Source organism: Macadamia integrifolia, chromosome 7 (assembly GCF_013358625.1).
Source record: "Macadamia integrifolia cultivar HAES 741 chromosome 7, SCU_Mint_v3, whole genome shotgun sequence".
In the NCBI taxonomy this organism is placed as follows: domain Eukaryota; kingdom Viridiplantae; phylum Streptophyta; class Magnoliopsida; order Proteales; family Proteaceae; genus Macadamia; species Macadamia integrifolia.
Genome location: NC_056563.1, coordinates 22,361,750 through 22,388,817, shown reverse-complemented (window position 1 = coordinate 22,388,817; position 27,068 = coordinate 22,361,750). Strand labels below are relative to the sequence as shown.

The window sequence follows — 27,068 nt, the reverse complement described above, 5'->3', positions numbered from 1 at the left end:
CGAACGGACCTGACTGAAGGTCCCCCTCTCTGTTGGGAGTTCGGCATTTGGCCGAACAGACCTGACCGAGGGTCCCCCTCTCGGTTGGGAGCTCGACCAAAGCCGAACAGACCTGATCGAGGGTCCCCCTCTCGGTTGGGAGTTCGGCCAAAGCCGAACAGACCTGACCAAAGGTCCCCCTCTCGGTTGAGAGTTCGGCCAAAGCCGAACAGACCTGACCGAGGGTCCCCCTCTCGGTTGGGAGTTCGGCCAAAGCCGAACGGACCTGATCGAAGGCCCTCATCTCGGTTGGGAGTTCGGCCAAAGCCGAACAAACCTAACCGAAGGTCCCCCTCTCGGTTGGGAGTTCGGCCAAAGCCGAACAGACCTGGCCGAAGATCCCCACCTCGGCTGGGAGCTCAGAGCAAGGCCGAGCCGAACTCACCTGGCCGAAGGTCCACCTCTACTGGGGGCTCTGAGCAAGGTCGAGCCGAACTTACCTGGCCGAAGGTCCACCTCGGCTGGGGGCTCAGGGCAAGGCCGAGCGAACCAGACTGAAGGTCCCCACCTCAGTCGGACGCCTGTGTAAGGCCGGGCCAAGCTGGCCTAAGGTCTTTGCCTCGACTGACCGCAGGCCTCGGTCGCAAGCAAAGGCCAAAACCGATGGAATAAGGCCGAGGGAAAAAAAAAAACGAAACAAAAAATTTGAGTACTCCCACAGGAAGAGCCTCCTAGCGGGAGTAAGGGGGCTCCTGATATGGCCAACTCGATCGCTCAGCAGGGTAAGGACACTCGTCGCCCATCGGGACATGTGTCGCCCACCAGATAGGGATTGCAAGGACTCTACCATGTAACCTGCGTGAAGAGAATGTTCCCCGCCAACCGAAGAGAGGACGTCTTCCAGTGGAACTCTAAGAGGGAAGAAGGTGGACCCGAGAAGGACTCTTGGAACGAAAAGGAAAACCCTAAACCTTAAGAACTATGTAAGAGGGCCCGAGAGGAAGGAAGAAGGTAAGCATCAATACTCCCACCATTACTCCTATACAAAAACTGTAAGACCAATCCCTAACTTGAGCGTCGGAGGACTAACCCCGGACAAAACTCCGGGCCTCTGCCGTCTGTGCTTGTGCAGGTCAGCTCATACGGATTTTTGGCAGCAACACTCATCAAAAATGAATTGCATATTGGATTCTTGACGACACTAATACAATGAGTATCTTCCAGTCATAAATCAATGTTAGTGATAGAATGAGAAGCTAGAGACAGACAGGTGCAAGAAGACCATGCTGTCCCCACTGCACTGAAGATGCTCCCGCATACCCTCCCTCCCATTGGACCCGCATGCTGGTGTTATCTATACCAAACTGGAAAACCTAAGGGGATAATGCAGTTGGTAAGCAACGAACTTAGTACGAGTCGTAAACTCGAACGTCCTAAGTTCGACTCCCACTAGGCACACCTTAGACCACTCACACAGGGGTGTTTAGTGCTTTTCATTGTTTTCAGTGAAAGTTGATTGTTTCTCATTCAACCCCAGTATGACCCGACCCATGTGGTTGTGGGATCAGTATAGGCCCACGAGACTAGTCAGACCAAAGGCCAAGATACCCATCGTTAACAAAATATATATATATATATATATACCACTGGCAGATTTCCCTCCCCACCCACCCACCCACCCACCCATATATCTAGATATATAAATATATATATATATATATAGCTAGTCCAGTGTTGCCTAAGCTGGTGCACAGTACCAATGGGAGGGCGTGTAGGAGTATCTTCAGAGAATGAAAAAAAATAAAAGAATGACAGCAAAAGCTGGTTAAACCCCTGTAGCTAAAATAACAACCCAAATGCATTTCATCACATTCACTTGCATTCATACGGCAAATAAAGCTTCAATCCCAGGAATTGCTATACGCTGTCTTTTTAGCCAAAAAAATGTGTTAAAACACTATAAAGTACAATCCAGATGAACCTCATCAGGTATCAATTACAATTACAATTACAAAATAATATATGTACACGGTTGTCTCATCCAAACAAAACTTGAATGTCATCTGCTCACTATTCTCCCAACTGCTTCTACATGCACATTTTCGTTCCACGTCATTCTACCTTGCACAGCTTGTGTTACCGATGGTTGGAACATCTGTGCCATCAACATAAGTCTTCTTATTTTGTTGAAGAATTTGATCGTTCTTTCATGGCATCCTTTTCCAGTTTCTTTCTTTCAGCATCCGCCTGTTTACCATTCTCCTCGCGTGACTTATTGAACATCTTAGTGAAGATCACCAAAATTGATGTCACTGCACAGTGAGGGAGGAAATGAGGCAGAGGGGTGGGGGTCAGGTGAAATCAGTCATCCACGAAACATGGATGTGACTCAACTGCTATTCCAGAGAAAACAGTGTCTATTAATTGATTTCTTCCATTCATAAACTGAAACTGATAACAGTTGTATCTCCATGCCTCAGCCCATAAGAATCCCCAAAATGGATTCTGGTTTTGACAACTGCATAAGAAAACAGGTAAAATCATGGGAAACTTGAACCCCACGGTGGAACACATACACTTCTGCTCTTCATGTGGCTCTAATCATCTGGGCTGTTGAAGGAAGCATTCCTTGTTGATGCTCAGCAAGAAAAGCCATTAAATCCAAGGGGGTAGCTCAGTTGGCAACACCTCACAATTAAGAAGTCATGGGCATGCCTACCCGCACACCAAAAAAAAAAAAAAAAACCACTAATTTGAGCACATGTTTAGGACAGTTTGGTCATTCCAATTTTTGAAATATGTTGGAGCTTTTCTTATTTTTCTCACAAACCCTCAGCACCTCAAAAAGCTACATCAGCCAACTTCGTATTAGAGATATCTCTGGTCTAAGAGAATCATTCTACTTGGTTAAGAGTAGAGAAAAGCAATAAAACACCTAATTAATCTGGGGAATGTGAAAGGGGTGGTGGATAAAGATACATAGCAAAGCAAGGTCTCTATTTTTTGCCATATTTTAATCAAAATATTTGACATTCACTGTGAGGTGTAATACAAACTCCCACGAGTGCTAAAGACCATTTCCCCCCACCATTTTTCTTTTGGTTGGGGGGAGGGTTGTGGACCACATCAACATGATCTTTCCAAAGGGCTCAAATAATATCACCTAACAAAAAATCCAGTGTCACCCACGCATAGGAAAAACTCTCTACCTCTACATTTTCAAGAGGTAATGTCATATAAAAGTGTCATTACCCATGGTTTAAATTACAAGGCTATACATTTCAGAAAGAAAAATATTGAAGATACATGGATGAATAGAATCAGAGAAGCATTAGACGTACACATAGTAAATAATGACAAAACACACACACACACACACACACACACACACACACACACATATATATATATATGTATATAAGGAGCAGGGAGTATAAGGGCATGATCTTGTATCTTCACTAAAAAATACAGTGAAAATTTTGGGAATAAATATGTAAATATTAATATGCATTGTAACAGAGAATAGATCAGCAATCAGTCAGTGACAAGCTTGAAGACTAGAGGAGAAGAGACGATGGAAGAAGATTCCACAATATACTCAGCTTAGGTAAGAGACATCAATGGTTAAGGTGAGGGCAGGAGGGGCAGGGTAGGAGAGAGAACGAAGCTCATTCCTCTCACTAAAGGCAAGTTAAAATACCTGAATTATTCTCCACCTAAATCTGATAGCAAAGAGTATGAAAAGTGGATGAAGGATAATGCCATCATTCTTATCTAATTGTGGAAAAGCATGGAACCCGATATTGTGGCCAAGGTAATGTTTCATTCCACAGCTAAGGAGTGTGGGAGGATTACAATAAACATTTTCCCAAGAAAAGTATCACTAGAATATATGATTTATATGATAAACATTTCCGTTTCAAGCAAGCTGGGAAACCTTTACAGGAAAATTTTGATCCTTTTAAGGGCATGATTGAGGAGCATAATGTGTTTCAACCACTCACCACTGATATTGAATGCTAGAAGTCTCAGAGGAATGTGTTTTATGTTTCTAAATTTTTGGCTGGCTTAGATCTTGAGTTACAGGTGTGAAGGGTCATATATTTGCTGGGGAGACAGTTCCTACTCTGAATGACACTTTCTCTCGACTTCAACATGTTGCCTCTTCTCATAAATCTGATTCCTCTTCCTCTACTAAGGACAGTTCTGCATTTAACTATTGGTCGCAGTCGCGGCAAAGGCAGAGATTCAACGGGAGGCCGTGATGGACAACAGTTGAATCGGTCTGCACGTCAGTGTACTTATTGTGGGAAATCTAATCACACTATTGATACTTGTTGGGCTAAGCATGCAAACCAGAACGGGCTTAGCAATTAGCCAATAATGTAGTCCCTGGCGGCAATACTGATAAGATATCCTCTGGAGATACTAATCCTAGTTCCATGGATCAACTGGTTCTTTACTTCATGACGATATTGGTCAAATGTTAAGGCGGTTGCAGAGTCTTGAAACATCTAATAATGCATCCACTGGTGCCACCACGTCTTCGTCTACTACTTAAGCTCATATAGGAACCGCTTCTTTTCTTACCACCTACTCCCCTTTGTGGGTTATTGATTTTGGAGCTTTGGTTCATGTGACTGGTAAGTCAAACTCTATTCACTTCTTTTTCAAAAGTCCTCATCCTTCGTCTGTTATCCTTTCTAATAGAGAGTTTACTCCCATATTAGGCCATATGGCACCGTCTCCTAAAACTACTATATATCTATCCTCTGTTTTACATGCACCTCAGTTTCCATTGAATCTCTTATCCATTAGTCAATTAACTAAAGCCTTGAATTGTTCAATTACTTTTTTTCCCACTTATTGTGTTTTTCAGGATCTCCATACAAGAAAGAATCTCCATACAAGGAAGACGATTGGTGGCAAGCGTGAAAAAGATGGACTTCATTACCTTAACTATGCTGCTCCTACTTCAGCCGCTGCAAGTACTGTTGGTGGGGTCATTTCATTCCAATGGCATCGTCGTTTGGGACCAGTCCTTGTCTAAACTTCAAGTTTTGTTTCCTACTTTTAAATTTGTGTCTAGTCTAAAGTATGAGGCCTGCAAGTTGGGAAAGCATCATCGTGCTTCTTTTCCCTCTCGTAGTGTCTCACGGAGTCCTACTATGTTTTCCTTAGTACATTCAGATATTTGGGGTCCATGTCGTGTCAAGAACAAATCCAGTTTTTTCATATTTTGTGACTTTTGTTGACGATCATTCTCGTCTTACTTGGTTATATCTTTTGAAGGATCGTTCAGAGTTTCCCTCTGTATTCAAAAGTTTTTATAATGAAATAAAGACCCACTTTAATGTTTCTATTAAAGTTCCTCGGTTTGATAATGCTTTGGAATATGCATAAACTGACACATACCCTAGGATAGGGTAACCTTCAGTGTGTAGATGACTCAATTCTTATGGCAGCTGTGGAGGACTACGTTCGCTACTTCTCAAGCAACATGACGTGGCATGCATTTATTTTGCAGTCAGAGGAAAATGCATGTTGATTCCATTGGACAATGAGTGGAATCCAGCCAAGCCATCATAGTTCATTTCAGTAGAAAATCATTCTGATCAGTATTGTATAACTAATATGTTTGGGACTTGGGATATAAAGAGTTAGACTTGGAGGAGTGGACGATTTGGGAATTGGGACTTGGGAGTCACATACTATATTACTAATTTACTATGTGATCTCTAGTACTATAATATTAGTTAATTAATCAATAGTATGTTTTGATCACGGCGTGGATACATTATTTACTTGTTTTATTGTCATACCATGTCTGGTTGACTTGCTCTAGTAATATTTCATAAAATCTCCAACCAAGGTGAGACGGTTGCTGCCAAACAAGGGTGCAACTCTAAAACACCACTATGTCTCATTATTTTTGCAAATTTAAGTTCTAAACATGTTTTTTTACCTTAAAACAAGCTCCCCACCAAGTCTCAGGACATAATATAGCCATTTGACCACCGAAACAAGCAATCGAGACCAAATACAACATTAGGTTTGCTGGGATCAAGTAGCAGCATCAAATTGTTGGGGGACCAAATAACTCAGCATTAGGTTTGCTGGGAACCAGAAAGCATAAGGCTGCTATAAACCAGACATCATAAGGTTGTTTTGCATTACTGCTGAATACAACAACATACAATATAAATAGATAAATTTGTGGCTAAGGGCAGAAAAACTGTCCGTTCAACTGGAGGAAACTAGCCAATGATATGGCAAACATTGGCTAAGAATAATTTTCCCATGGTGAGATGAAGTTCATGTGAGTTCTAGTCCATTAAGAGAGTAAGGAGTGTGCTCGATGTATTTTGGTGTATCCTCAGTTGTTTAGGCAGCGTAATGCTTCTCCTTGGTTTTGTTAGATGGGTTCCTGTAAGCATTACTAATAAAATTTCAGCTGCTTTTAATTACAAGTGATCCAATACATTTGTAGAGTTATGAAGGAGCAGCATCGATTTACTCCAAGTGATCCAATTGGACCCTTGGTTTACTAATACATTTTTCTTCATGATATTCTTCCAAATAGCAAAACTATGGCAAGTTCACACTTAGCCAGCTGATCAACACTAAAACACGAGCCATTTAACAAAGGGAGAACTATTGATAAGCATCACAGGCCCTCTGCCCAAACCACCCAATTTCTTACATATACATACCTACTTCGACTTCAATAATGGAATTGCCCTCTTCTCACCGTCAGAATCAATACCATCCCAATAAAACCCCTCATGATCTACTCCATCTTCTTAGATACTACTACAGGGGAATTCAAAATTGGGATACTGCTTAGTGATCGTTGAAGAAAATTTATACTGCCACCATAGAAAAGTACCTTTTTTTTCCACATCCTAATCTCCTTTTAGTTCATTTAATAGTTGAGCCCCAAACTCTTGATACATTTGGTTTCACAATGAAAGGAGCCCCAAAGACGAGAAAAAAAACTTCCCTACCTCACATGGCAAGCACATTGCAGCCATGCATCCAACTTCCAATTAATATTAAAAGGGAAAAGATTCTATGAGCCAAACATGTTTCCTAGGCCCTCTCATATATGAATTTTTTATTATTTTCTCTTTCCTGAATAAAATGAATAAAAAATCGCTTTGTAAGTCGGTGTAGGAAATGTTGTAGGCTCTGAGAACCCTTTCCCATATTCAAATTATTTTTTGCAGGACAATGAAGCAATCACGGGTTTGGTAACCTCGGTTGGGGATCGCCATGGGAACACCAAAAGAAATATAGCCCATTTATAAGGAGGCAGTGGAAATCTGGTAATTAACCAGAGTTTTCAAGGGGCCACTTGGTAGAATAAAAGGACAAAGGACACGAGGGATTTACAACTATTTAACAAGGATAAACTTAAGAGGGGATAATAAAATAAGGAAAAATGTCTTCAAGAGACAACACGATTAGGTAGTGGCTTAAAGAGAGAACACAATTAGGTTGTCTTCAACCTTCGACCAAAGGCAACCCGCAGAAACCTCTGCTGTTTTCAGTCAATAGAACTCAACCCATATGGCTCCAAACAAATTGAAGCGAACAAGGTCTGAAGATGGGTGTGATTCTCAGCCTAGGAGTACTCTCATGAGATCAAACTGGGCGCATTGAATCGCCTAGGGTTAGGGATCTTACACCCAAAATCTGAGGGAGAAAGTGATAGGGATGAGGGAGGGCAATACGGTTCTCTTGGGCTGCAACTACCACCCAGAACAGGTTATAATAGCAGAGAATGATGTCAGGAAATAAAAACAAGAAACGGGGAGGAAGAGAAGTAACTAAAGAAGAAGAAATAGAGCACGCCGAAGAGGGACAGATTCAAAATCGCATGGAAGGAGAGGAGGTAGCACACACGACACACACACCCGTAACGTACAACTCTCAATTTTCATTCCATACTCAACTCTGTCTAAACTTTTGGATTACAACTTACAAGCATAAAGAAAAGAAAAAAGACTCCAACAAAGAAACAACTCTAATAAGATCCTAACCAAAAACAAACTCCAAAACTTGTTATACTCTTCTCAAGTATCCTATTGAAAATAAAATATTACATAATATTTTCTGAAAAAATAAAGCTCCCTAAACATCCTACTAAACCAACCAAACATTGTTGGACCTTGTTCATCTTGATATGCGCCTACAAATGGATTCATAATGGTCCAAGACAGTGCTACTGCCTCAGATAACCCCCAGTCCTGTAATAGTTCCAAGGTAGCTCTAGAAACAACCCATGATTAACATCAGTCCCAATAAACAATTAAAATATCATCGACATATTGTAACTGTGACAGAGAGAGATGGCCTCTGCACCATTTGTCAAGGCGACGACTTGGAGTCCAGGTGGTTTGCTTAGGGCCTAGGCAACATTCGCCTTATTCACTGCATGTCGCCTTGAGTTTTGGCACTTATTTATGCCAAATATCATTTAAGTAAATGCATTTACTTAAGATATTTTTTTTGGGTGAATCATTTACTTAAGATATTATTCATACCCCTATTTGAATCCAATAAATATAGTTCAAAAATCAAATTCAAAAATGATAAAAAGCCAACTTCACAGTCCAAGAACAAAAATTGGAGTTTGGTTATAGGGGCAATTTTCAATTTTTAAATGTTGGGGTTTTTCTCAATTATGAAATTTTATAAATTCTATCATGTCACAATATTGTTAAAAACCAAAAGTCCAGTAAAATAATATTTTGTTTTGATATCTATAAAATTATTTTCATTCAGGCGATTTTAACAGCATTCGCATACTTTATAATAAGTTTGACCAGAGCAATATTTTGTCATTACAACTCAGATTTAAGTAATCTTAGACTTGTTGGAAAACTGGTTTTATGTTATATCTAATACAAAAAGTTTTATGTAAAAATAAAATCATTTGGCCAGCCAAACTTATCATAAAACAAGAGCATTTCTCTAAATGTTGATTTTTTATAATTAAATGTGACTTAATGTTGATTTTTTATGATTTGATGTGGCTAAATGTTGAATTTTAATGAATTTATGTGGCTTAATGTTGATTTTTTATGATAATAAGGTATATGTAGCTTACTAAATAATGTTAGAAAATAGGAAAATAAAAAATAACACTTGGTCGCCTTGTTCGCCTTAAGGCGGCACCTTCTCGCTTAAGTGCTTAGACCGCCCTCCAATGCCTTGGTTTGCCTTGTCGCCGTGTAACTATGCTCTGCACAATCATTAATCTGCTTGCTGATCCTATGACCAAGGCATTAGCGCCTAAACACTTTACAGATCTTGTAATGGATATGGGTTTATGTAAAGTTTGATGTAATGGTCATATTATGTTAGACATTTTTACTTATTTATTTAAATGATCATGATATTTGTTGTTTTTGAATATTTCCCACTTTATTATTGTGTACACATTTTATTTGATATATGTGAGATATTATGTTGGACCATTTAGTTATAGACTTTTCCAGTTTATTCTCTACTTTTGCACCTGTTTGGATGAGGTTACTAGTGCTGTGACTGTGGAAAGGAGTCTGTCGTTATATGATGTATAACCACCATGATCCACATTAGTGGTTTTGTGCAAATATGGTAATATGATTGTGATGACATAAAGTTGATGGGTTTACTTTCAAATATTGCAGTATGATGTTGGAATCCAAATTATATTTGAGATTGGTTAGTATGTGGTCATATGGTTCAAGTGGGAGATTGTAGGAATATTCTCTTGAATATTCTTTATTATTGTCCCATAGACCAATTAGGAAATTGGCCAATACCAATCTCTTAGTATTGGATTCCAAATAGGAAACCCACTCCTAGTCTAATTAGGAAAAAGAGTCCTACCCTATTTGGCACACTTTGATAGGAGGGTGCACAAACTCTATAAAATAGGACTCTAGGTCCTGCTATCCTAACGTTACTCTCATTATTGGAGACCTTCTCCACAAAGAGGGACAGACAAGGGGAGAGAAGAAATCCCAGATGATGGAGAAGGCTGGATATGTGGAGGAACCTAACAAGAATTTTATCCATTTTCTACTCCATTGGAGTTATCCCTGTCAGATAAGAAAAGGGGACCATGAATCCAGTTGGATTCCCAAGCCGAAAACATCCGCCTAGGGCCTACCCTGCAAATCTCACTTCCTCAGTTGAAAATTAAGAGAAAAAGCCAAACCGTGGTTATTTATACGTAGCAGACATACAAGTATACAACCCAAAGTTTCCAACTTCTTTTAACCCAACCTTCAAACTCACCTTCAGAGGGTAAGCATCAATAAACCTAACATAGAAGCATCTTCTTAAAACAGTTTCCTATCCACATTAACGAGAATGTTGCAGTCAATATCATGAAATAACTATTAGTATATCTCAGCTGAAAATTTTGAAGGAACTTGGAAATCAGCCAAAAAAGTTGAACCATCTAACCAGCAAGCAATGAGAAATCATTTAGAAAAGCACAATGTTTTGTCATCAGGACTGAATAAAACAATAAATACCAGAAAATAGTGAACTGCTTAAGAAATTGATGACAAAACTTGATTATTCGAAACATGTGATAAAAGAGAAGTTCAGATTAAAATAAAATAAATTAAGGATGTGCAGAATTATATAAGGAAGACAAGACAGTGAATTTGTTTAGAGGATTGAGAGGCCAAGCATAAGGAAAGCACCAAAGAATTAAGAGTAAGATTAGCAACCTTGCTCAAATGGACAGCGAGCTGGATCCTCCCCAAAATACTGAGATAGAGAATCCGCATTTCTTCCCTATAAGAGTGTTTGAAGTAAAAAATCAGAAATAAACAGTAATTCCATTACCATCAACAAATCAAATTATGAACTCACCACTTCAGAATACAATGATATAAGTGACCTCACTTCAGCTTCAGCGGTATCAAGGAAATTCTTTAAAGCCTGTGAAAAATAAAGTCGCAATATTAATAAGTAAACAACAGTCTCTTTTAAAAATAATAACTTGAACATGCGAATAACTAAATATTAGGGGTAAAATAAACTGCTAATCGACACATACAGGAGAATGCTTTAGTAAGCCTAAAAAATGGAATAGATTTATCATTGTATGACTGCATTTTCTGTGCTTTCCCTGACCTTCTGAAAACCTATAGATATGGCACCATCATTTTCCGAGGTAGTGAGCTCTTGCTCAACCTTTTCAAGACCCTTACTGACTGCTTGCATTTCTTCAGCTAAGGACTTCAGTTGGATCTAGTCATTTTAAACAAAATATTGGTTAAACAAGAGAAAACACATAAATCATATTCATCCAAAAAAACACATCAATCATAGAACAAATATCTTTTTTTGGGGTAAGGAAAAGAAATCATAGAGCCAGTACCTTGGTTACAACAAAACAACCAAAGAGGAGACAAAGGTTAGTGAAATATTAACAATACCTTAGATGCTGCTTCCAAATGAACCAGGTCCTTATCAAAATCCAACAACTCCGGCATTTTCTCAGCAAGGAGCTAATGATAACAAGCAAACAAGTACAAGAAAAAGTTAGCGTCACAAAGGCATTAAATTTAATCCTATCTAGCAGACATATTTTTATAGAGGGAAATCTAGTCCCAAGGATGACTATGTATTAACTTATACCACATTGAAAAATAACATAGAACTCTTATAATACCTAAATGGATGCTTAAGCACTAAACCAAAACCATTAATGCTAAATAGCCTAAGAATGAAAATGTAAGCCATGAGAGATTTCTTATTTAGGAATTGATCAAACATTTTCATATGTGAGTACATGTATCTAAACTCTCAAGTATACCAGGCCTGGATGAAGGAAGGAAAGGTTGGGACAAACCCCTAACTCACTTAGACTAGGATTCATTCCACGATGGGGACACTCCCCCTATGGTGGATTTCATATTCCAATGAGAAATAACAAAGAAGAATAATGAAAGGGTTAAGGGATAGTTCAGAACTGACAAAAGGAAAAAGGGTCAAAGGAAAAGATTCAGACAAGGGAAGAAGTACTCAGCAGTCGATCCAGCCTTTCAACTCTCACAACAGCCAGTGAATTAAACTAATAACAGATTTCATTCCAAACAACTCTCACATGTAAACCCGGATCAACTTGAGATTTCAGGTTATGAATCCCATCTCACCCTCTTGAATCCGCTTAATAACCACCCCGAAAGAACGCCAAGTATTTAATATTAAAGTATTGAAGAAATATCTGGCTGAAGACACCAGATCAAGTCTAAAATTGACCACAGATGTCACAGCCCACAAAAGCTAATGGAACCACACTTTACAGGCTGAGTTACCCTTAGATGAAGAACCAACATGCAATCTCAGGAAGAAAAGAGGAGAATCAATAGAGTTTGATCACAATACTGTTGGGCTGCGACTACCGCCCAGCAACAGGGTACAGTGGATAGAATTGAAAGGAATTCAAACAGAAAAGATAAATATAAAGAAGAAGAATAGAGCAATAATCGAATATGTTATACCCATACCTTAAATTTCCTCTTTGTGACTGTACAAATGAGGCACAGGAGGATAACAGTACCAATGGTACTAGGTAGCAACTGTCTTTTGCCAAGAGAGGAAGGATGACCCCACCTGTACCTGCTACTCTTGCTCCAAGAATTGGAAGGGCTTCAGAACATAGAAAAGGAGGTCAGCATAAGCCCTCAAAGCTTAAAGGGAATTGCCTGAACCCTAATAGCAAAATATACCAAAAAAGGGGGCCCACACAGTGGAAACACCTTGGGAAGGCCCCATTCAGCCAATGGGTTCAGTTCCACATAAAGGGGACCAATTCAGACTACACCGGCAGATGGTCACCGGCTGGCCTACATCAGCCAGTGTGCATCCACCAATGAGTGTACTGGCCAATACCGGGTTAAATTGTCGTGGGGCTTGAGCACCCCCACACACGTGCACCTTAAACCACTCCCAAATGTTGGGACAACCATTTGGAGAGTAGATTAATATGTCGGGACACCCCGAGGTGGTCACGTTAGCTTCAAATTACCATTTAAACCGGTAATGAGTGAAAACCCATTATTGCCGTAAACAGCCTCAGGCAACTTAAGTGGCTATAAATAGAAACCCTTGCCCATTCATTTCTCTACCTACTTAGTTAGAGCAAGAGAAGGAGAAGGAGAAGAAGAACAAGGGAGGAGCAAGGGATCCTACCAAGCTAAGGTAAGTCCCATGCTCTCTCTCTCTCTCTCTCTCTCTCTCTCTCTCTCTCTCTCTCTCTCTCATTTCTATTCTCCACTAAGCCAAGTGGGGAACCCCAACCGAAAAAATCTCCCTACCCACCTACGAAAACTACAAATTGGAAGGGCAAATGGTGTGGGGGACCTATCTTAGTATAAATGGTGGTTCATCTTGAAGGTATGGACCTAGCCCATAGAAATCCCCACCTCAAATCCCCAACTTGGGCAACCAAACTCTACAATAGTGAACCTTGCCCAAATCCTCTAAAACTAATCATTCCAACCTAACATTTAGTTGGGAAAATGGAATTGGACACATGTATACGGGTTTAGGGTGATCACATGAGTCATTGGTGACTAAGGTGGTTGCCCCAACTGAAATCCCCAATTTTGGGGGTAAACCTAGAACTCTAAGATGGGAGTTGGGTGAACCCCACACTCCCTACTAATTAAACCATAAATTTTATTAACCCCAAACCCAATTGGGTATTAAGATGCTCTCCTACTGGCAAACCACAACCAAAAACCCTAAAACCCAAATGTAAACAAGGTAAAAGAGGAAAGTGGGAACCTTGGTTGAGATGGACCACCCAATGGGGAAAACCCCATACACAGACACTGAAAAGGACCCCACCAACCCGTAGGCCAATTCTGGGCAGAGAACCACCTAAAAATGCCCTCACCGGCCGATGATCACCGAAGGATGCACACCAGCCGATGAACCTTGTAGAGAAAATTGGGATTTTTCTCCCCATTCGGTTTCATCAGTCAGTGAACTCACCGGCAGATGCACACCAGCAAGTTGGAATCCACCGGTGAACCACCTACAAACTAACTTCTAGATTCTTTTTAACTGGCCATTTGACCTACGGCAAGACCCTTCCTATGCTTGACCGATGACCTAAAAACCCTATGTATCCTAGGAGTAGACCGATTAACCGCGGGACAACACGGCGCGAGGCTATCAGCTTCCCGTAATCAGTCAAGACTCAACGTGATTGGGTGTTGTGTGTTTTACGGAATGTTTATAACATGTTCATGGATGAGTATGGTCATTTGCATTGCATTATATACCCTATCATTGTCGTGGATGTTGAATATGCATATTGATATGTTTGTGTATGGGTGAATTGGATGCAGGGTAGTCGAAGGTTAAGTTCCAACACCGCATGCCTAGGGTGTGTGTGTTGTGGAGATTGGGATGCAAGGTAGCCAAAGGTTGGGTTCCGACACTGTATGCCCACAGGGTGTGAGTATAACTGTGATGTGGCATGTATCATGATAGAATGCATCGGGCTAGGAGAACCACCCTGATGCTACAACCCTTGCCAATAGGGTTTACGTATTGGCTAATCCTACCGTCTGATGGTCCAAGGTTGGGGGAATTACCGGTGACCGAGGGGTGGGGATGTCGGCGTCATGACAAAATCCTACTCCAGAGGTTTGGTTCCGAGGTAGTGGTATACCCTACATGCGATGTGTGATTCGATGTAGTGGTATTATGGGGATCATTAATAGGGGCTTACTGGGTATCGAAATAGCCATGTAGGGGCTAGTATGCTCCTGAGCCGCAACTAGCTTGTATCCTTAGGGACCGATAACATACATTCGTGACTGGGGATACCATGTATGTTGCAGTAGCACTAATACCCATTACCACGTATGTTGCAGTAGCACTAATACCCATTGTGACGTAGAATTGGTAGCTTAGGCTTGTTTGCTGATGAATTGGATCATGACATTTCATCCATCTAACTGCATTCATACTGGTATGGTTGAGCATTGATACTTGATTTCATTTCATGTAATTGTGATTGCTTGGGTGTTCACCTCTCATTGGGCTTCATGGAAGCTCAGTTCATTTGTTGCACCCATTTTAGATGGTGATCCAAGGAACCATCTGAAGTCTATCGCAGAGGAGTCGGCTCTCTACGGAGATAATCTTTGGATTGAGGAGCTGGCTCTGAACCAGATAGACTGCAAATGTGATGACTGTGCTTTTAGAGCACACTGAGGATGATAGTATTCTTCTTCTCTTTCGATTCTTTTGATGTACATATCTGATGTAGCCTTAGGGGCATAATTGTAATTATGATCCATTGTGGAAACCATTCTTTTGTGTAAATATGATAAATATCAATAGAATTTACCAGTTGTGTTACATTGTTAATTATTATTATTATATATGTGGATTGTAGAATCATTTCATAGCTTTATGAACTCACAATACTGCATCGGAGATCTTGGATGGATTATGGACACTAGTATGTGTCCATGTCACCAGCCTTCAAGTAAGTGGAGATGCGGTGTGACAAAATAAGACAAATCTGAGAAGAAGAACCAAACTCAAATCGAGGGGGAAAGCAAGAGAGGAGAGAAGGCCATCAGCCAACAAGTTAAATCATACAAAGAAACTCTTTACAGAAAACAATTATGTTCATTCCATTCAAGCTAGTCTTCAAGCTGACCTTTACAACCCGTCTCTTTCTATTGAAGAGCAATCTGCTCCAACCGAGCTCCCCTCCCTCCTTGCCCAGGAAGAAAACTTTTTCCGTCAGAAATCTAGAATCAAGTGGCTTGAGTTGGGTGATTCCACTTCTACGTTCTTCCACCGCTCCATCAAAGCTAGATCGAATGCCAACTCCATCCCTCTTCTCACTTCTAGTGATGGTTCCATCCTACGCAAGCCCAAGGATATCATATATGAAGTTGTGTCCTACTTTGAGGACCTCTTCTGCCCCCTCCCTCTCCTTTTGTTCCTCTCCCCACCAACCTTCTCAATAAATTCATCCCTGATCATTTGTGCTTTTCTCTTCAATCCATCCCTTCTAATGAAGAGATCCTCTCTACCATCCTTTCCAATAAATCCAACAAGCCCTTGGGCCCGATGGTTTCAGTAAGATTCTTCTCTTCCTGTTGGAATATTATCACACCGGATCTCATTGCTGCCATCCGTAGTTTCTTCCTCAACCCTAATCAGATCAATGGAATAAATCAAACTTTTCTCTGCCTCATTCCCAAGAAGGAAGGTGCCTCCTCTATGTCTGATTTCAAGCCCATCTCTCACTATGATCTCCTCTACAAGTTCATCGCCAAGGTCCTTGCCAATCGAATCTAATTGGTTGTTGACTCCTTAGTCAATGCAAACCAATCGGCATTCATTGCAAGGAGGAGCATTATGGATAATACTAGCCTATGCAGAAGTTTTGATAGGAAATCCCAAAGCCTTCGACTCCATAAAATGGGATTTCATTTCCAAAGTCCTTCTTCAGATGTCTTTCCCCCTGCATTTGTCCATTGGATTTATTCCTGCTTCTCCTCTCCCTGCTTCTCTATTATTGTGAATAGTAGTCCAGAAAGGCTTCTTCTCTTCTTCTGTGGGTATTAGACAAGGTTATCCTTTATCCCCTTTCCTTTTCTCCCTCTTGATTGAGGCCCTTTCTACATCCATTCAATCCTCCACTAACTATCAACTCATCTCTCCTATCTCCAAATGCAAGTCCCTCCTTCTCGCCCACTTAGCTTTTGTCGATGATCTCATGATTTTCTCGAAAGCTAATCCTGGTTCCATCTCCTCCATTATGTCCTCTCTCCATCTCTTCGAGAATCTCTCTATTCTTCACATCAACCTCCTTAAATACCGTCTTTTCCTCTCTAGAGTCTCTGATGCCTCCAAATCCCATCTTCTTCAGCTTACTGTGTTCTCCCTTGGCACTCTCCCTATCAAATACTTGAGTCTACCTCAAATCTATGCTAGGCTCACTGCCCATCATTGTTCCCACATGCTTGACCTCATTAGTAGAACCATCTGATTTGATTCGCTCTCAATAGCCATAAGATGATCATCTTAGGGTGATCCTTTGGTCGACGGATGCTCCTATTACACTTGTAGTCTCTCAATGATGTGAACCAACTATGTAGAAAAAAGCTTCAGCTTTGGAAAGGTAAGCTCCTCTCTTTTGTAGGTTGCCTAGTTCTTGCTAGATCAATGCTCCAATCCATGTACCTTAATTGGTTTGGTATCTTTGTTCTCCCAAAATCAATCACCAAGGCTATTCAATCCATCCTTTGCTCCTTTTGGAAAGGAGGTGATACCTCCAAATTCCTTCACCCTATCAGTTGGTCTTAGGTGTGTCGCCCCAAATCTAAAGGTCTCAGCCTGAGAAGAATTAAAGATGCCAAAACTGCCGGCATCCTCAATCTTATCTGGTAGATTGCCACCACTATAATAGTATCTAGGTCTCCTGGGTCTATTCTTCTCCTCTCAAGAATGATTCCATTTAGACCATCTCCCCCTCTTCCGATGCTTCCTGGGTCTAATGTAATATCCTCATCTGCAAACCTAAGGCTATGGAAGCCATCTCTTTTACATTGGTAATGGTTCCGCTACTTCCCTCTGACCTAACCCCTGGCATCCTTCAGGTGTCCTCTTGTCTCTAGTCAGTCCTAGGACCGTTTACACCTCTGGCTTTTACAGATTGGTCTATGTTGATACCATTCTTTCTGATGGTGCCTAGGCCCCTCCTACCTCTCCCCCCTCCCCTTGGCTGATCTTCAGTCCTCCCTCCATGCTATCCCTCCGGGCCATCATGGTAGAACTGACAAAATCTTCTGGCTACACTCTTCCTCTGGCTTATTCACCTCTATCTCTGCTTGGGACTTCATTCATTCTAGATGCCCCCCAGCCCCCTGACGTAAAATATCTGGTTCAAAGGCCACATTCCTCACTAAAGCTTTATTGCTTGGCAAGCTTTATCAAATTTCCTTCTAGCTCAATCTTTTCTCATCTACCGGCACATCAATGTCCCCTCCGCCTGTTGTCTTTGCTAGAATGATATGGAAGATGTTGACCATCTCTTTTTTTTTTTTTTTTTTTTTTTACCCATTCTCCACTACTATCTAGAAGAGGGTCCTTAGTTGTTGTTGGCCTACTAGTAGAAGAATGCTGCCTCTAAGCAGAGAGTGTATTTTGATTGATATGACTTTTACCGGTACTTCCATTTGTGACACTGTAGGAAAGCTTGCATTTTGTGTGTGTATGTGTGTGTGTGTGTGTGTGTGTGTTTTTTTTTTTTTTGATAAATAAATGCATTAAAAGAAGGGGGAGGGAGAATATATCCCCTAGGGGAGATAACAAACCCAATAAGGGTAACCAAAGTCCAAAAAGGACAACACCTAAGGCCCAGTGGGCTTGACGACTAGAAGACATGTCACAAATGACGTGTCCATTACATCACAAGGGCTTAAAATTTAAAAAAAAAAAAAAAAAAGAGCCAAGAAGCTCAAACAACTTAAAATTCTAAAGCCCCCCATGGGCTAAACAAGACCCAAGAAGCCCAAAGTTAGGAGGGGCAAACTCCAAAGTCAAATTCCCACATGGGCTAAGAGACAAGAACCAAAAAGCCCAAATAATACAAGAAGGGCAAACAGAACAATTCCAAGTAGGGTTCCACCAAACCCTACTCAACATGTTACCACACTTCAAACTCCTAGCCGCCAAGGCGAGAATTGGAGATCTTCCGGCAAGAAGGCAGCCACAAGAAGGGGCACTGACCTTCGGAGGGCCACAATCAAGCCAAAAGCTGCCTAAGCAAAGGTGACAATAGCGGCAAGGGGCACAGGCCTTGCTAAGGGCAATGGCAAGGCAGCTGTTGGCCGGGCATCCTGGTCTTGAGAGCGCCGACAGAGCAAATGGTTCCAGATCAGAGAGGAGATGGACGACATCCGATCTGGGAATCGGCTTATGGAAGGGCCGATGCAGGCATAGCTAGGAGAACTCATCAACAGGTCCAAATCTGCACTAGTGACAACGTCACTCCAGATCTGATCATAGGCTCAAGAAAACACCGGGATCTGAGGCTTGGCGGCAGGATTCTCAAGGGAGTTGGCAAGGGTGGAACACAACCTCCCAAAAGTGAGGGACATGGGAGGAAAGGCGATAAGAAAGGGTGAAAAGGAGAGAGAAGAAGAGAAAGAAAACGACAGTGGAGGGACGAGGAAAAGGATGAGAGGAGGAGAAAGAAGGGTGCGAGAGCCAGCGGCAGCAGATCTAGAAAAACCTGCTGGGATGGGAAGGGCGAGAGAGGGTTTCCATCTCTCAAAAAAATTGTGTTACCATCAAACAAATCTGGATGGAAAGGGATCACCATAGATGGACTTCCAAATCTTGATCTTTTGAAAAGATTTGGAAGGCCATCTACTTTGATGTCAGATCCAAACTGTACTCTATCCGCCCCCGTCCGGTCAGAAACTCCCCAAAGAACAGGGTCATTGTTTTCTCCCAGGGCCTTCCCTCCACCATTCTCGCCCCCCCCCCAAAATCCCCCCTAGTTGTCTTGTCTCCCTCTGGTCTTCTATATGTTTGTTTCCTATCGGCTTAGTTTAGCACCCCCTTCCCCCTTTTGAGGCTTGTTTCCATTTGGGTACATTTTCTCCCATTTCTTCCCCAACCCCCCCCCCCTTTCCTTTCTTTCTCCCGTGTATATTCTTCCCCTTTTTGGCAATGAAATTATTTATTCATCCAAAAAAAAAGTATAAATAGACTCAAGATGATCCTTATCATATCCTAGAACAAAACTTAAAACTAACTTTAACTTCTATTATCAACAGCTTAAAGGGTAAAAAAAAAAAAGGAGCAGCCCAGTGCACGAGATTCCCGCTACTGCGAGGTCTGGGAGGGGCAAGTTGTACACAGTCTTACCCCCTGCTTCGCAGAAGAGGCAGTTTCCAGCTTAATGGGTTAAAATAATAAATATTAATTGACAAAATGATCCCAAGCAAATAAACAAATCCTAATTACCCCTACTAAACCGAAATCCAGGTTTAGAGCTGGTTCCCTTTGGTCTGTGCTCCGAGATTGTTTCATGGCGGTCCAACCATGAAAGAGCTACAGCTTCACTACCCAGACTGGATATTTTTACCTATATATAAAAAGAGTTATAAAGGCAATATTCCCTAATGTGATGGGCTTGTTGCACACAATAAAGAAATCCCAACCATGATGCAAGCTAATTGAAAAGACAGCTCAGTGTACTGGACCACTGTAAGATTCAGATCATCATGTTCCCTTCAAGTTTGCAGGCATGCCATCAAGTATTAATTTTTATTTTTTTTTAGTAATTTTTTTTGGTGGATGTATCCAGAATTTCTTCCACCATATTTTGCAAGATAAAGTTTTTCACATTTCTACCTTGCATAAATAATGCATTAGAGTCAACTTATTGTTTCTTGCACGGGTGTCTGACAATTTAAGAAGACTGTCCAGTTTGAATCCTATTGCTGATCCTGCAAGAAATTGAAGAAATTATATGAATTCCATATAGCCTTCAGCATTAATATCCCACATTAATATAGATATGTTTTAACTTTTAAATAGTTACCTCGCGCTGTTCCCTGATTTAAGGCATTTCCCAGTGTAAGAATAGTCTGCATTATCTGACGCAACTTTATAGATTCCCTTACCTATAGTAAAGTAGTTGAGATTAGATGTACTCAATACATATATTCACATATTAGTGATTTCACTAACTTGGAGGGTGCCAGCAGCTTTCACAAGCAAAACTTGTGGGCTTACATTGCCCAGACCTGGGATTGAGTGCACCTCCCTCCTCTCTCTTGTATCTCAGTTGAGGGACAGCACTTTCCAAGTTTATATCGTATAGTGATTACACTTTACCAAAAAGTGCAAAAGGAAAAAAAAAAAAAAGAAGGATCTGAATTTTGAAGCAAACCTCTTTAGAAGCATTGTTGATCGTAATCAGATTAGATCGTAACTCTTTCACCTAACCAATTAAGTATTATAAACATAAATTGCATAACCAATTTAATTAAACAATTGTCATCACCAACTACTATATCAACACAAATTACAGGGGAGGTAGCTTATTGGGCAATGGTGGATCAATTTTTTTGAGAAATACCTCCAGTTTCTCTCTTTAGAGAATGGGGACTGGATCCATAGCACAGATCTCCTCTGGGCATATAGGAGGGTGAGTGGGTGACTCTTCAAGAGTGGAAATACTCTCCATGTTGGTTTGGAACTACTTGTAAAAAAAGGTTTCTCAATAATTAGGTCAATACATCTTCAGCTACTGGCCTATTGCATGGGTACCCACACATGTGAATTTTCCATGGAGATTTACACATGTAATTGGGCAAGTGGTATCTGCAATGTATTCCCATTCCATTAAAAGCCAAGGACAGTGAATGACAGAAAATCTTAATAGAAAGGCAGGTGGCAGTTACACCTACATTGTACATGGATCCATCATCTCCTTTACAGATGGTGTACCGACTGCACGAGGCTCCCACCACTGCGGGGTTTGGGGAGGGTCATAATGTATGCAGCCTTAACCCCTGCTTCGCAGAGAGGCTGTTTCCTGGGGGACCTTTACGATATTGTAATTTGTTTTTGCTTTCATAATACTAATTTGGATGCCAGTTGGCCTTGCCCCTCTGGGCTTCTACTACTAGTTGTCCATTCTTTCTTACCTGAGTAGAAAAGTTGATCCTGAATGAAAATACCCTTAACTTGGATTCTACTCGAGGGACCTTCATCAGCTCCAGGAAAAACTGAAAAGTTTGTTGATTAGAACGATGTTAACCATTACAATATAATTATAACATGAACTCAGGCCATAAGAATGTACCTGTTCACATCTTCCAAGCATTTCCTTGTTGCCAGGATAATTCTGAAAAAAAAATAAATAAATAAGAGGAATGCAAAATAAGAAAAATATGAGAACTAACCGTTCCATAATTTATGAAACACAGTAATAGCAAACATAATCCAAATGAATATTCTAGGCCAAAGAGAACTGAAGTCTGACAACAAAATGTATATTAAAATGTATAGCATATAAATAAAAAAAAATAAAAAGTAAATAAATAAATAAAAACATAGGAATTAGGAAAACAGTGGTTATTTGCAAAGAAAATCCAAATGAATGTTAAGCCCAAGAAGAATTGAAGTCCAAGAACACAATACAAAGCAATACTTTTTAAAATCCATGCTTGTTACCAATCCTAAGCTATGCATGTCTTTCCGACTTTCCGTCAACACTTCTCCTTGGTTCATTTTAGGCCTACCCCCAGCTCTTTGAGCTCCTTCAATCTAAATCAAATAACCCCCCTGTATTGGAGCATTCAAAGGCCTTCGTTGCACATGCCCATGCTTGGAGCTAACATCAATATAGATGGAGACCCCCAAGACACAACAGTGAGCCTATTCCTTAGGATATCATTAATCCTACACTGGCAGATGCACCCAAGCTTGGGGCTAACATCAATATAGACAGCTTTCCAAATCTTCTCAAAGAAGCAAGAGTTGGAAGTCCATCTACGAAGATTGCGCACCATCCAGAGATGGTTGACAGTTGTGCAGAAAGCCAATTTCCCTGCCGTGTCACATATGGAGGATCCACCAAAGGTATTATCAACCCAGATCCATTCTCTACTCAAGGGAAAATACATCTGCAATCATGCCAGTAATGGCTGAGAACTTTTTTCCAGCTTGTGGAGGAGAAGGGACAGGAAACAGCCTCTTTTGCGAAGCAAGGGGGTTAAGGTTGCATACACTTGCCCTCCCAGACCCTGCAGTAGCGGGAGCCTCGTGCACTGGGTTGCTCTTTTAGCCGACCCCATTAAGTTGGGATAAGGCTTTGGTTGCTGTTGGAGAAGGGATAGGAAAAAAAGAAATGATCATTATCTTCAGCACCATTCCAGTAAGAAGGGGATACTGGAATGTGGCGATAGATGAGGAAAGGCTGCGTGGGAATGCAGTTGGAATGAGCTCGCCAAGTAGTGAAGCTGTGGCGAGGGATATGACCTTTAAACCAGGTTAGTTTATGCTAGGGGGCAGGGGACCCCACAACACGAATATGGTTCCAAGCAGAGGCAAAGATAAATTTTCCCGTAGAGGAGGGAAGCCAGGAGATCTTGTCCTCTCTACCCGAGTGACCCGGGGGAAAGGGGGGAGGCACGCAGCGACCAGACCCCCTGAGATGATAGAGGCAACTAAGGCCAGTCTAGGAATCCCAGAGGCATAGAGGGCATTGGGGTAGATCAAGGAAAGGAGAATGCCTAAAGTTGCCAGGGATCCAACCATAAGGAAGTGGAGGAATCATTCCCAATGGAATAGGAGATAGCAGAGAGAGCCAGGGGTCTTTTGGCGAGGATGGAACGCCAAATCCAAGAGCCATCGAGAGGGTAGGAGGCGAACCAAAGAGAATTATTCTTAAGCGGGGAGGAGTAGACCCAGGAGACCTAGATACTATTATGCTTGGTAACAAGCTTCTAGATGAGCTGAAGAATGCTGGCAGAATTGATGTCTTTGATCTTTCGAAGACCCAAACCTCCCTCAGATTTAGGGAGGCAGACTTTGTCCCAACTTAAAGGGTGGAGGAATTTTGAACAGTCAGAGCCCTTCCAGAGGAAGGAAGAGAGCAGGGATTCAATGGATTTAGAGATGGCAGCTGGGAGAGCGAAGACACCCGACCAGCAGAGAGACATGGATTGGAGGCCTGATTTCATGAGAACCAGAAGGCCAGTGTAGGAGAGGAGCTTCTCTTTCAAAAGTTCAAGCCTCTTTCTCATCAGATCAAGGATAGGGGAACAGTGGTGGGCGGAGAGCCTAGCAAGAATCAGATGAAGGCCTAGATACTTAACTGGCGAGTATCCAAGGGAGACTCCCGTGGGCTGAAGGAGGTTAGCCCAGCAGGGATCAGAGACTACAAAGAGAAAGATGTTGGGTTTAAGGAGATTGATTTTGAAGCCAAAGAGGGATTCAAAGAGGCAGAGGGAGGACATGATGGAGGAGATGAAAAAAAGGTCAGCCTTCGAGAAGATCATAAGGTCATCCACAAAGGCAAGGTGGGTAAGCAAGAAAGCTTTACATTTAGGAACAGGAGAGACGAGGTGTTGATCGATGGAGCACTGGATGGAGTGGGAAAGGACTTCCAGTGCAAGGGAGAAAAGGAAGGGAGAAAAAAATAGCCTTGGAAAATGCCCACAGAGGAGGGGAAGTAACCCAGAGGGCTACCATTGACCAGGACAAAGAAAGAGGGGGAAGAGATACATGAGTGAATCTAGTTAACAGAGGGGGAGAAAGACAATTGCAAAAGAACTTACTCGATGAAAGCCCAACGGATAGAATCAAAGGCCTTGTGAATGTCAATTTTGAGGAAGGCCGCCGAATAGTGTGACTTTCTATCAAATCCTTTGACAATTTCATGGCAAAGCATGATATTGTCTGCAATACTCCTACTAGCAATGAATGTTTATTGGTTAGGGGTAACCAAGGATTCAATGACAATCTAGATACGGTTAGCCGGGTACTTGGCAATGAATTTGTATTGAAGATTGCACAGGGAGATAGGCTTGAAGTCCGGCATAGAATTAGCACCTTCCTTCTTGGGGATGAAGCAAAGGAAGGTGCGGTTGACACCCCGGATCTGATTGGGGGAGAGGAAAAAGCTATGAAAGGCATTGATCAGATCTGTTATGATAATATGCCAACAAGAAGAGAAGAATCTCATGCTAAAACCATCAGGGCCGGGAGCCTTGTTGGATTTGTCAGAGAGGACAGCAGCCTGAATCTCCTCATCCAAAGGGATAGAGAGAAGGGAGGAGAAGATGATCAGGGATTAATTTATTGATGAGATTTAGGGGAGGGAGGGGAGAGATGAGAGGGATAGTGGGGTGAAAGAGAGTAGAGAAATAAGAGGCAGCTTCGGCTTCAATGTCATCAGAGCTGGAAAGAGTGTTGCCATTGCTGGAGATGAGCTTTGGAATGGAGTTGAAGTTGGAACAAGCCTTGATGGAATGGCGGAATCTCCCGAGTTAGAGTCGCCAAGCTCAAGCCATTTGATATAGGATTTTTTCTTGAGGAAACTTTCTTCCTGGACAAGAAGAGAGGAGAGATCAGCGGAGGTCTCTTTCTCGAACTCAACCAAAGAAGCATTAAGCAGATCCAGCTGGAGCCTGGATTGGATGAGATGGAGCTTATCCTTGCAGGCCTTAACATTGGAGAAAATGTTGCCAAAGGAATTGGCATTCCAGCTCTTGAGAGCTGCTGTGACATTCCTTAGCTTCCTCGCAAAGGCAACAAGAGGGGGCGAACGTGTATGGACAGGAATGGCCTAAGCCTCTTGCACTATGGCAAGATAATCCTGATGGAGGGACCACATATCAAAGAGATGAGAGGGAAAACAAAAAGGGAGATGGGGGAGTGGTCGGAGATGTCAGGGAGCTCAATGGGCGCATGGGAGGAGGGAAACTTTTCAAGCCAGGCTTCATTGACAAGGGCACGGTCTAGCTTGCAAGCAATAATGGCGGGGCCAATACTGCGGTTAGCCCAGGTGAATTTGGAGCCTGACAACAATGTCATCAATACAGTCATTGAAAGCTTCAATGGAGGGGAGATCAATGTGATCCCCTCCAATCATCTCATGGGGAAGCTCTGATGACATTGAAATCCCCCTGTGAGGCTCTAGGGGTGAGATCCGATAGTAGCAGCAAACAAGTGGATGTCATCCCAGAGAGGAATTCTATCCAGGGAATGATTAAGAGCATAGATAGCCAAAAAGAAACAAAGATGAGAGCCAGAAGGAGAGGAGATGGAGAGGTGGATGGATTGGGAGGAGGAGGTTTCCAGATGCAACCATTTGGCCAGTGGTCGTAGTTGGAAAGGAAAGACCAAGACAAGGCAATGTAGGAGACAATTTGGGGAGCATTAGGCTCAAGTACACAGGTTTCCAGAAGGCAGTAAAGGGCAACACGGGAGGATTTTATGAGGGAAAGAATAGGGGCATGAGCTAAGGAGTTCAGCCCATGGACATTCCAGATGATCCAAGCGGTCATTTCAAAGGGAGACAAGGGCGATGCAATTGCTTAGGAGAGCAGGAGGAAGCCCTTGAGAGGCTGGAAGGAGGCTTGGGCCGAAGTTGATGGTGGTACTCCTTGAGGTGGAGGGGGAAGGAGCAGAGGGCTTTTTGGGGATGGGGGCATATCCTATTGAGGAAGGGCGGGAGGAGGGTTGATAGGTTTTGGTTTTCTTGAGTAGAGCAGTGTCAGGGACGGAGGCAGGGCTGGGCACAACTGCAGCAATCTCATGGTGATGGCGACCATCAACATCAGTGTGAATCAAACCAGTGACAACAGTAGTGGAGGGGGGAGCCTGAGGGAGATCCTACATGGTAAAGAGAAGGTCTAGGGGGGACAGAGGACCATCAGCAATAGGGGGCAGAGGGGTCATCTTCAAGGAGGTTGAGGGACCTGAGTGTCGATGGAGTACCTTCCAAGGTAAAGAGAGACAAGGCTTAAGGCCTAGAGAGTTTCTTGGAGCAATCGAAGGGGCACCACGGGAAAGGTAGAAGCAGAAAGCCTGTAGTCGCAGTAGGGGTAGAGGTGGAGCCTGAGGTAGAATCAGATGTCGGGGCAAGGGTGTTGACGGAGATCTCAGAAGCAACAAAAGGATCAGAGACATCGCAAGAGGCAAACACAGCGGAGGGAGTAGCAACAGGCATGGCAGAATGAGCAAACAACACAGCGGCAGGCATACAAGCAGCACGAGCAAGGGCAGAGGCAGTCATGGCAGAGTCATCGGGCCTAGGCAAGGATAGCAGCGGAGCAAAGGTGGAGGGCAGGCAAGAGGCGGCTACGGAGGATAACAAGACAGTCGAGGAAGACGATGGAGGTAGGGAGTTACAGTTGCAGTCGGGCAAGGAATAAGGGTATATCGGATTAAAAGTTTGACCCAAGTGGGTAGGTTTCAGAAAGGTTGAGTTCTGGTGGGTCGAGGCAGTACGGGTTAAAGCATGGATGGGTGGCCCAGATGGTTAGGATTGTCATAGGTTG

The 27,068-nt window shown here is 42.2% G+C and overlaps 1 protein-coding gene across 4 annotated transcripts in view; it reads right to left on the bottom strand.

The window, feature by feature from the left end:
• The window catches only part of LOC122083816 (formin-like protein 14), a 78,611-nt gene that overhangs the window by 12,194 nt on the left and 39,349 nt on the right, over positions 1–27,068 (bottom strand). For 2 of the 4 annotated variants that reach the window (XM_042651717.1, XM_042651718.1), the window contains exons 9-18: positions 21,863–21,904; positions 21,705–21,785; positions 20,945–20,995; positions 20,594–20,675; positions 20,404–20,498; positions 11,430–11,501; positions 11,125–11,241; positions 10,861–10,929; positions 10,716–10,782; positions 1,820–2,291 (exon numbers count right to left, since the gene is read on the bottom strand). In XM_042651717.1, coding sequence (XP_042507651.1) covers positions 2,158–2,291; positions 10,716–10,782; positions 10,861–10,929; positions 11,125–11,241; positions 11,430–11,501; positions 20,404–20,498; positions 20,594–20,675; positions 20,945–20,995; positions 21,705–21,785; positions 21,863–21,904 — 810 coding nt within the window. In that variant the 3' untranslated portion in view covers positions 1,820–2,157. Of the gene's footprint in view, positions 1–1,819; positions 2,292–10,715; positions 10,783–10,860; positions 10,930–11,124; positions 11,242–11,429; positions 11,502–20,403; positions 20,499–20,593; positions 20,676–20,944; positions 20,996–21,704; positions 21,786–21,862; positions 21,905–27,068 lie in introns of those variants that run through there. The other 2 variants (XM_042651720.1, XM_042651719.1) reach the window with 2 other exon arrangements.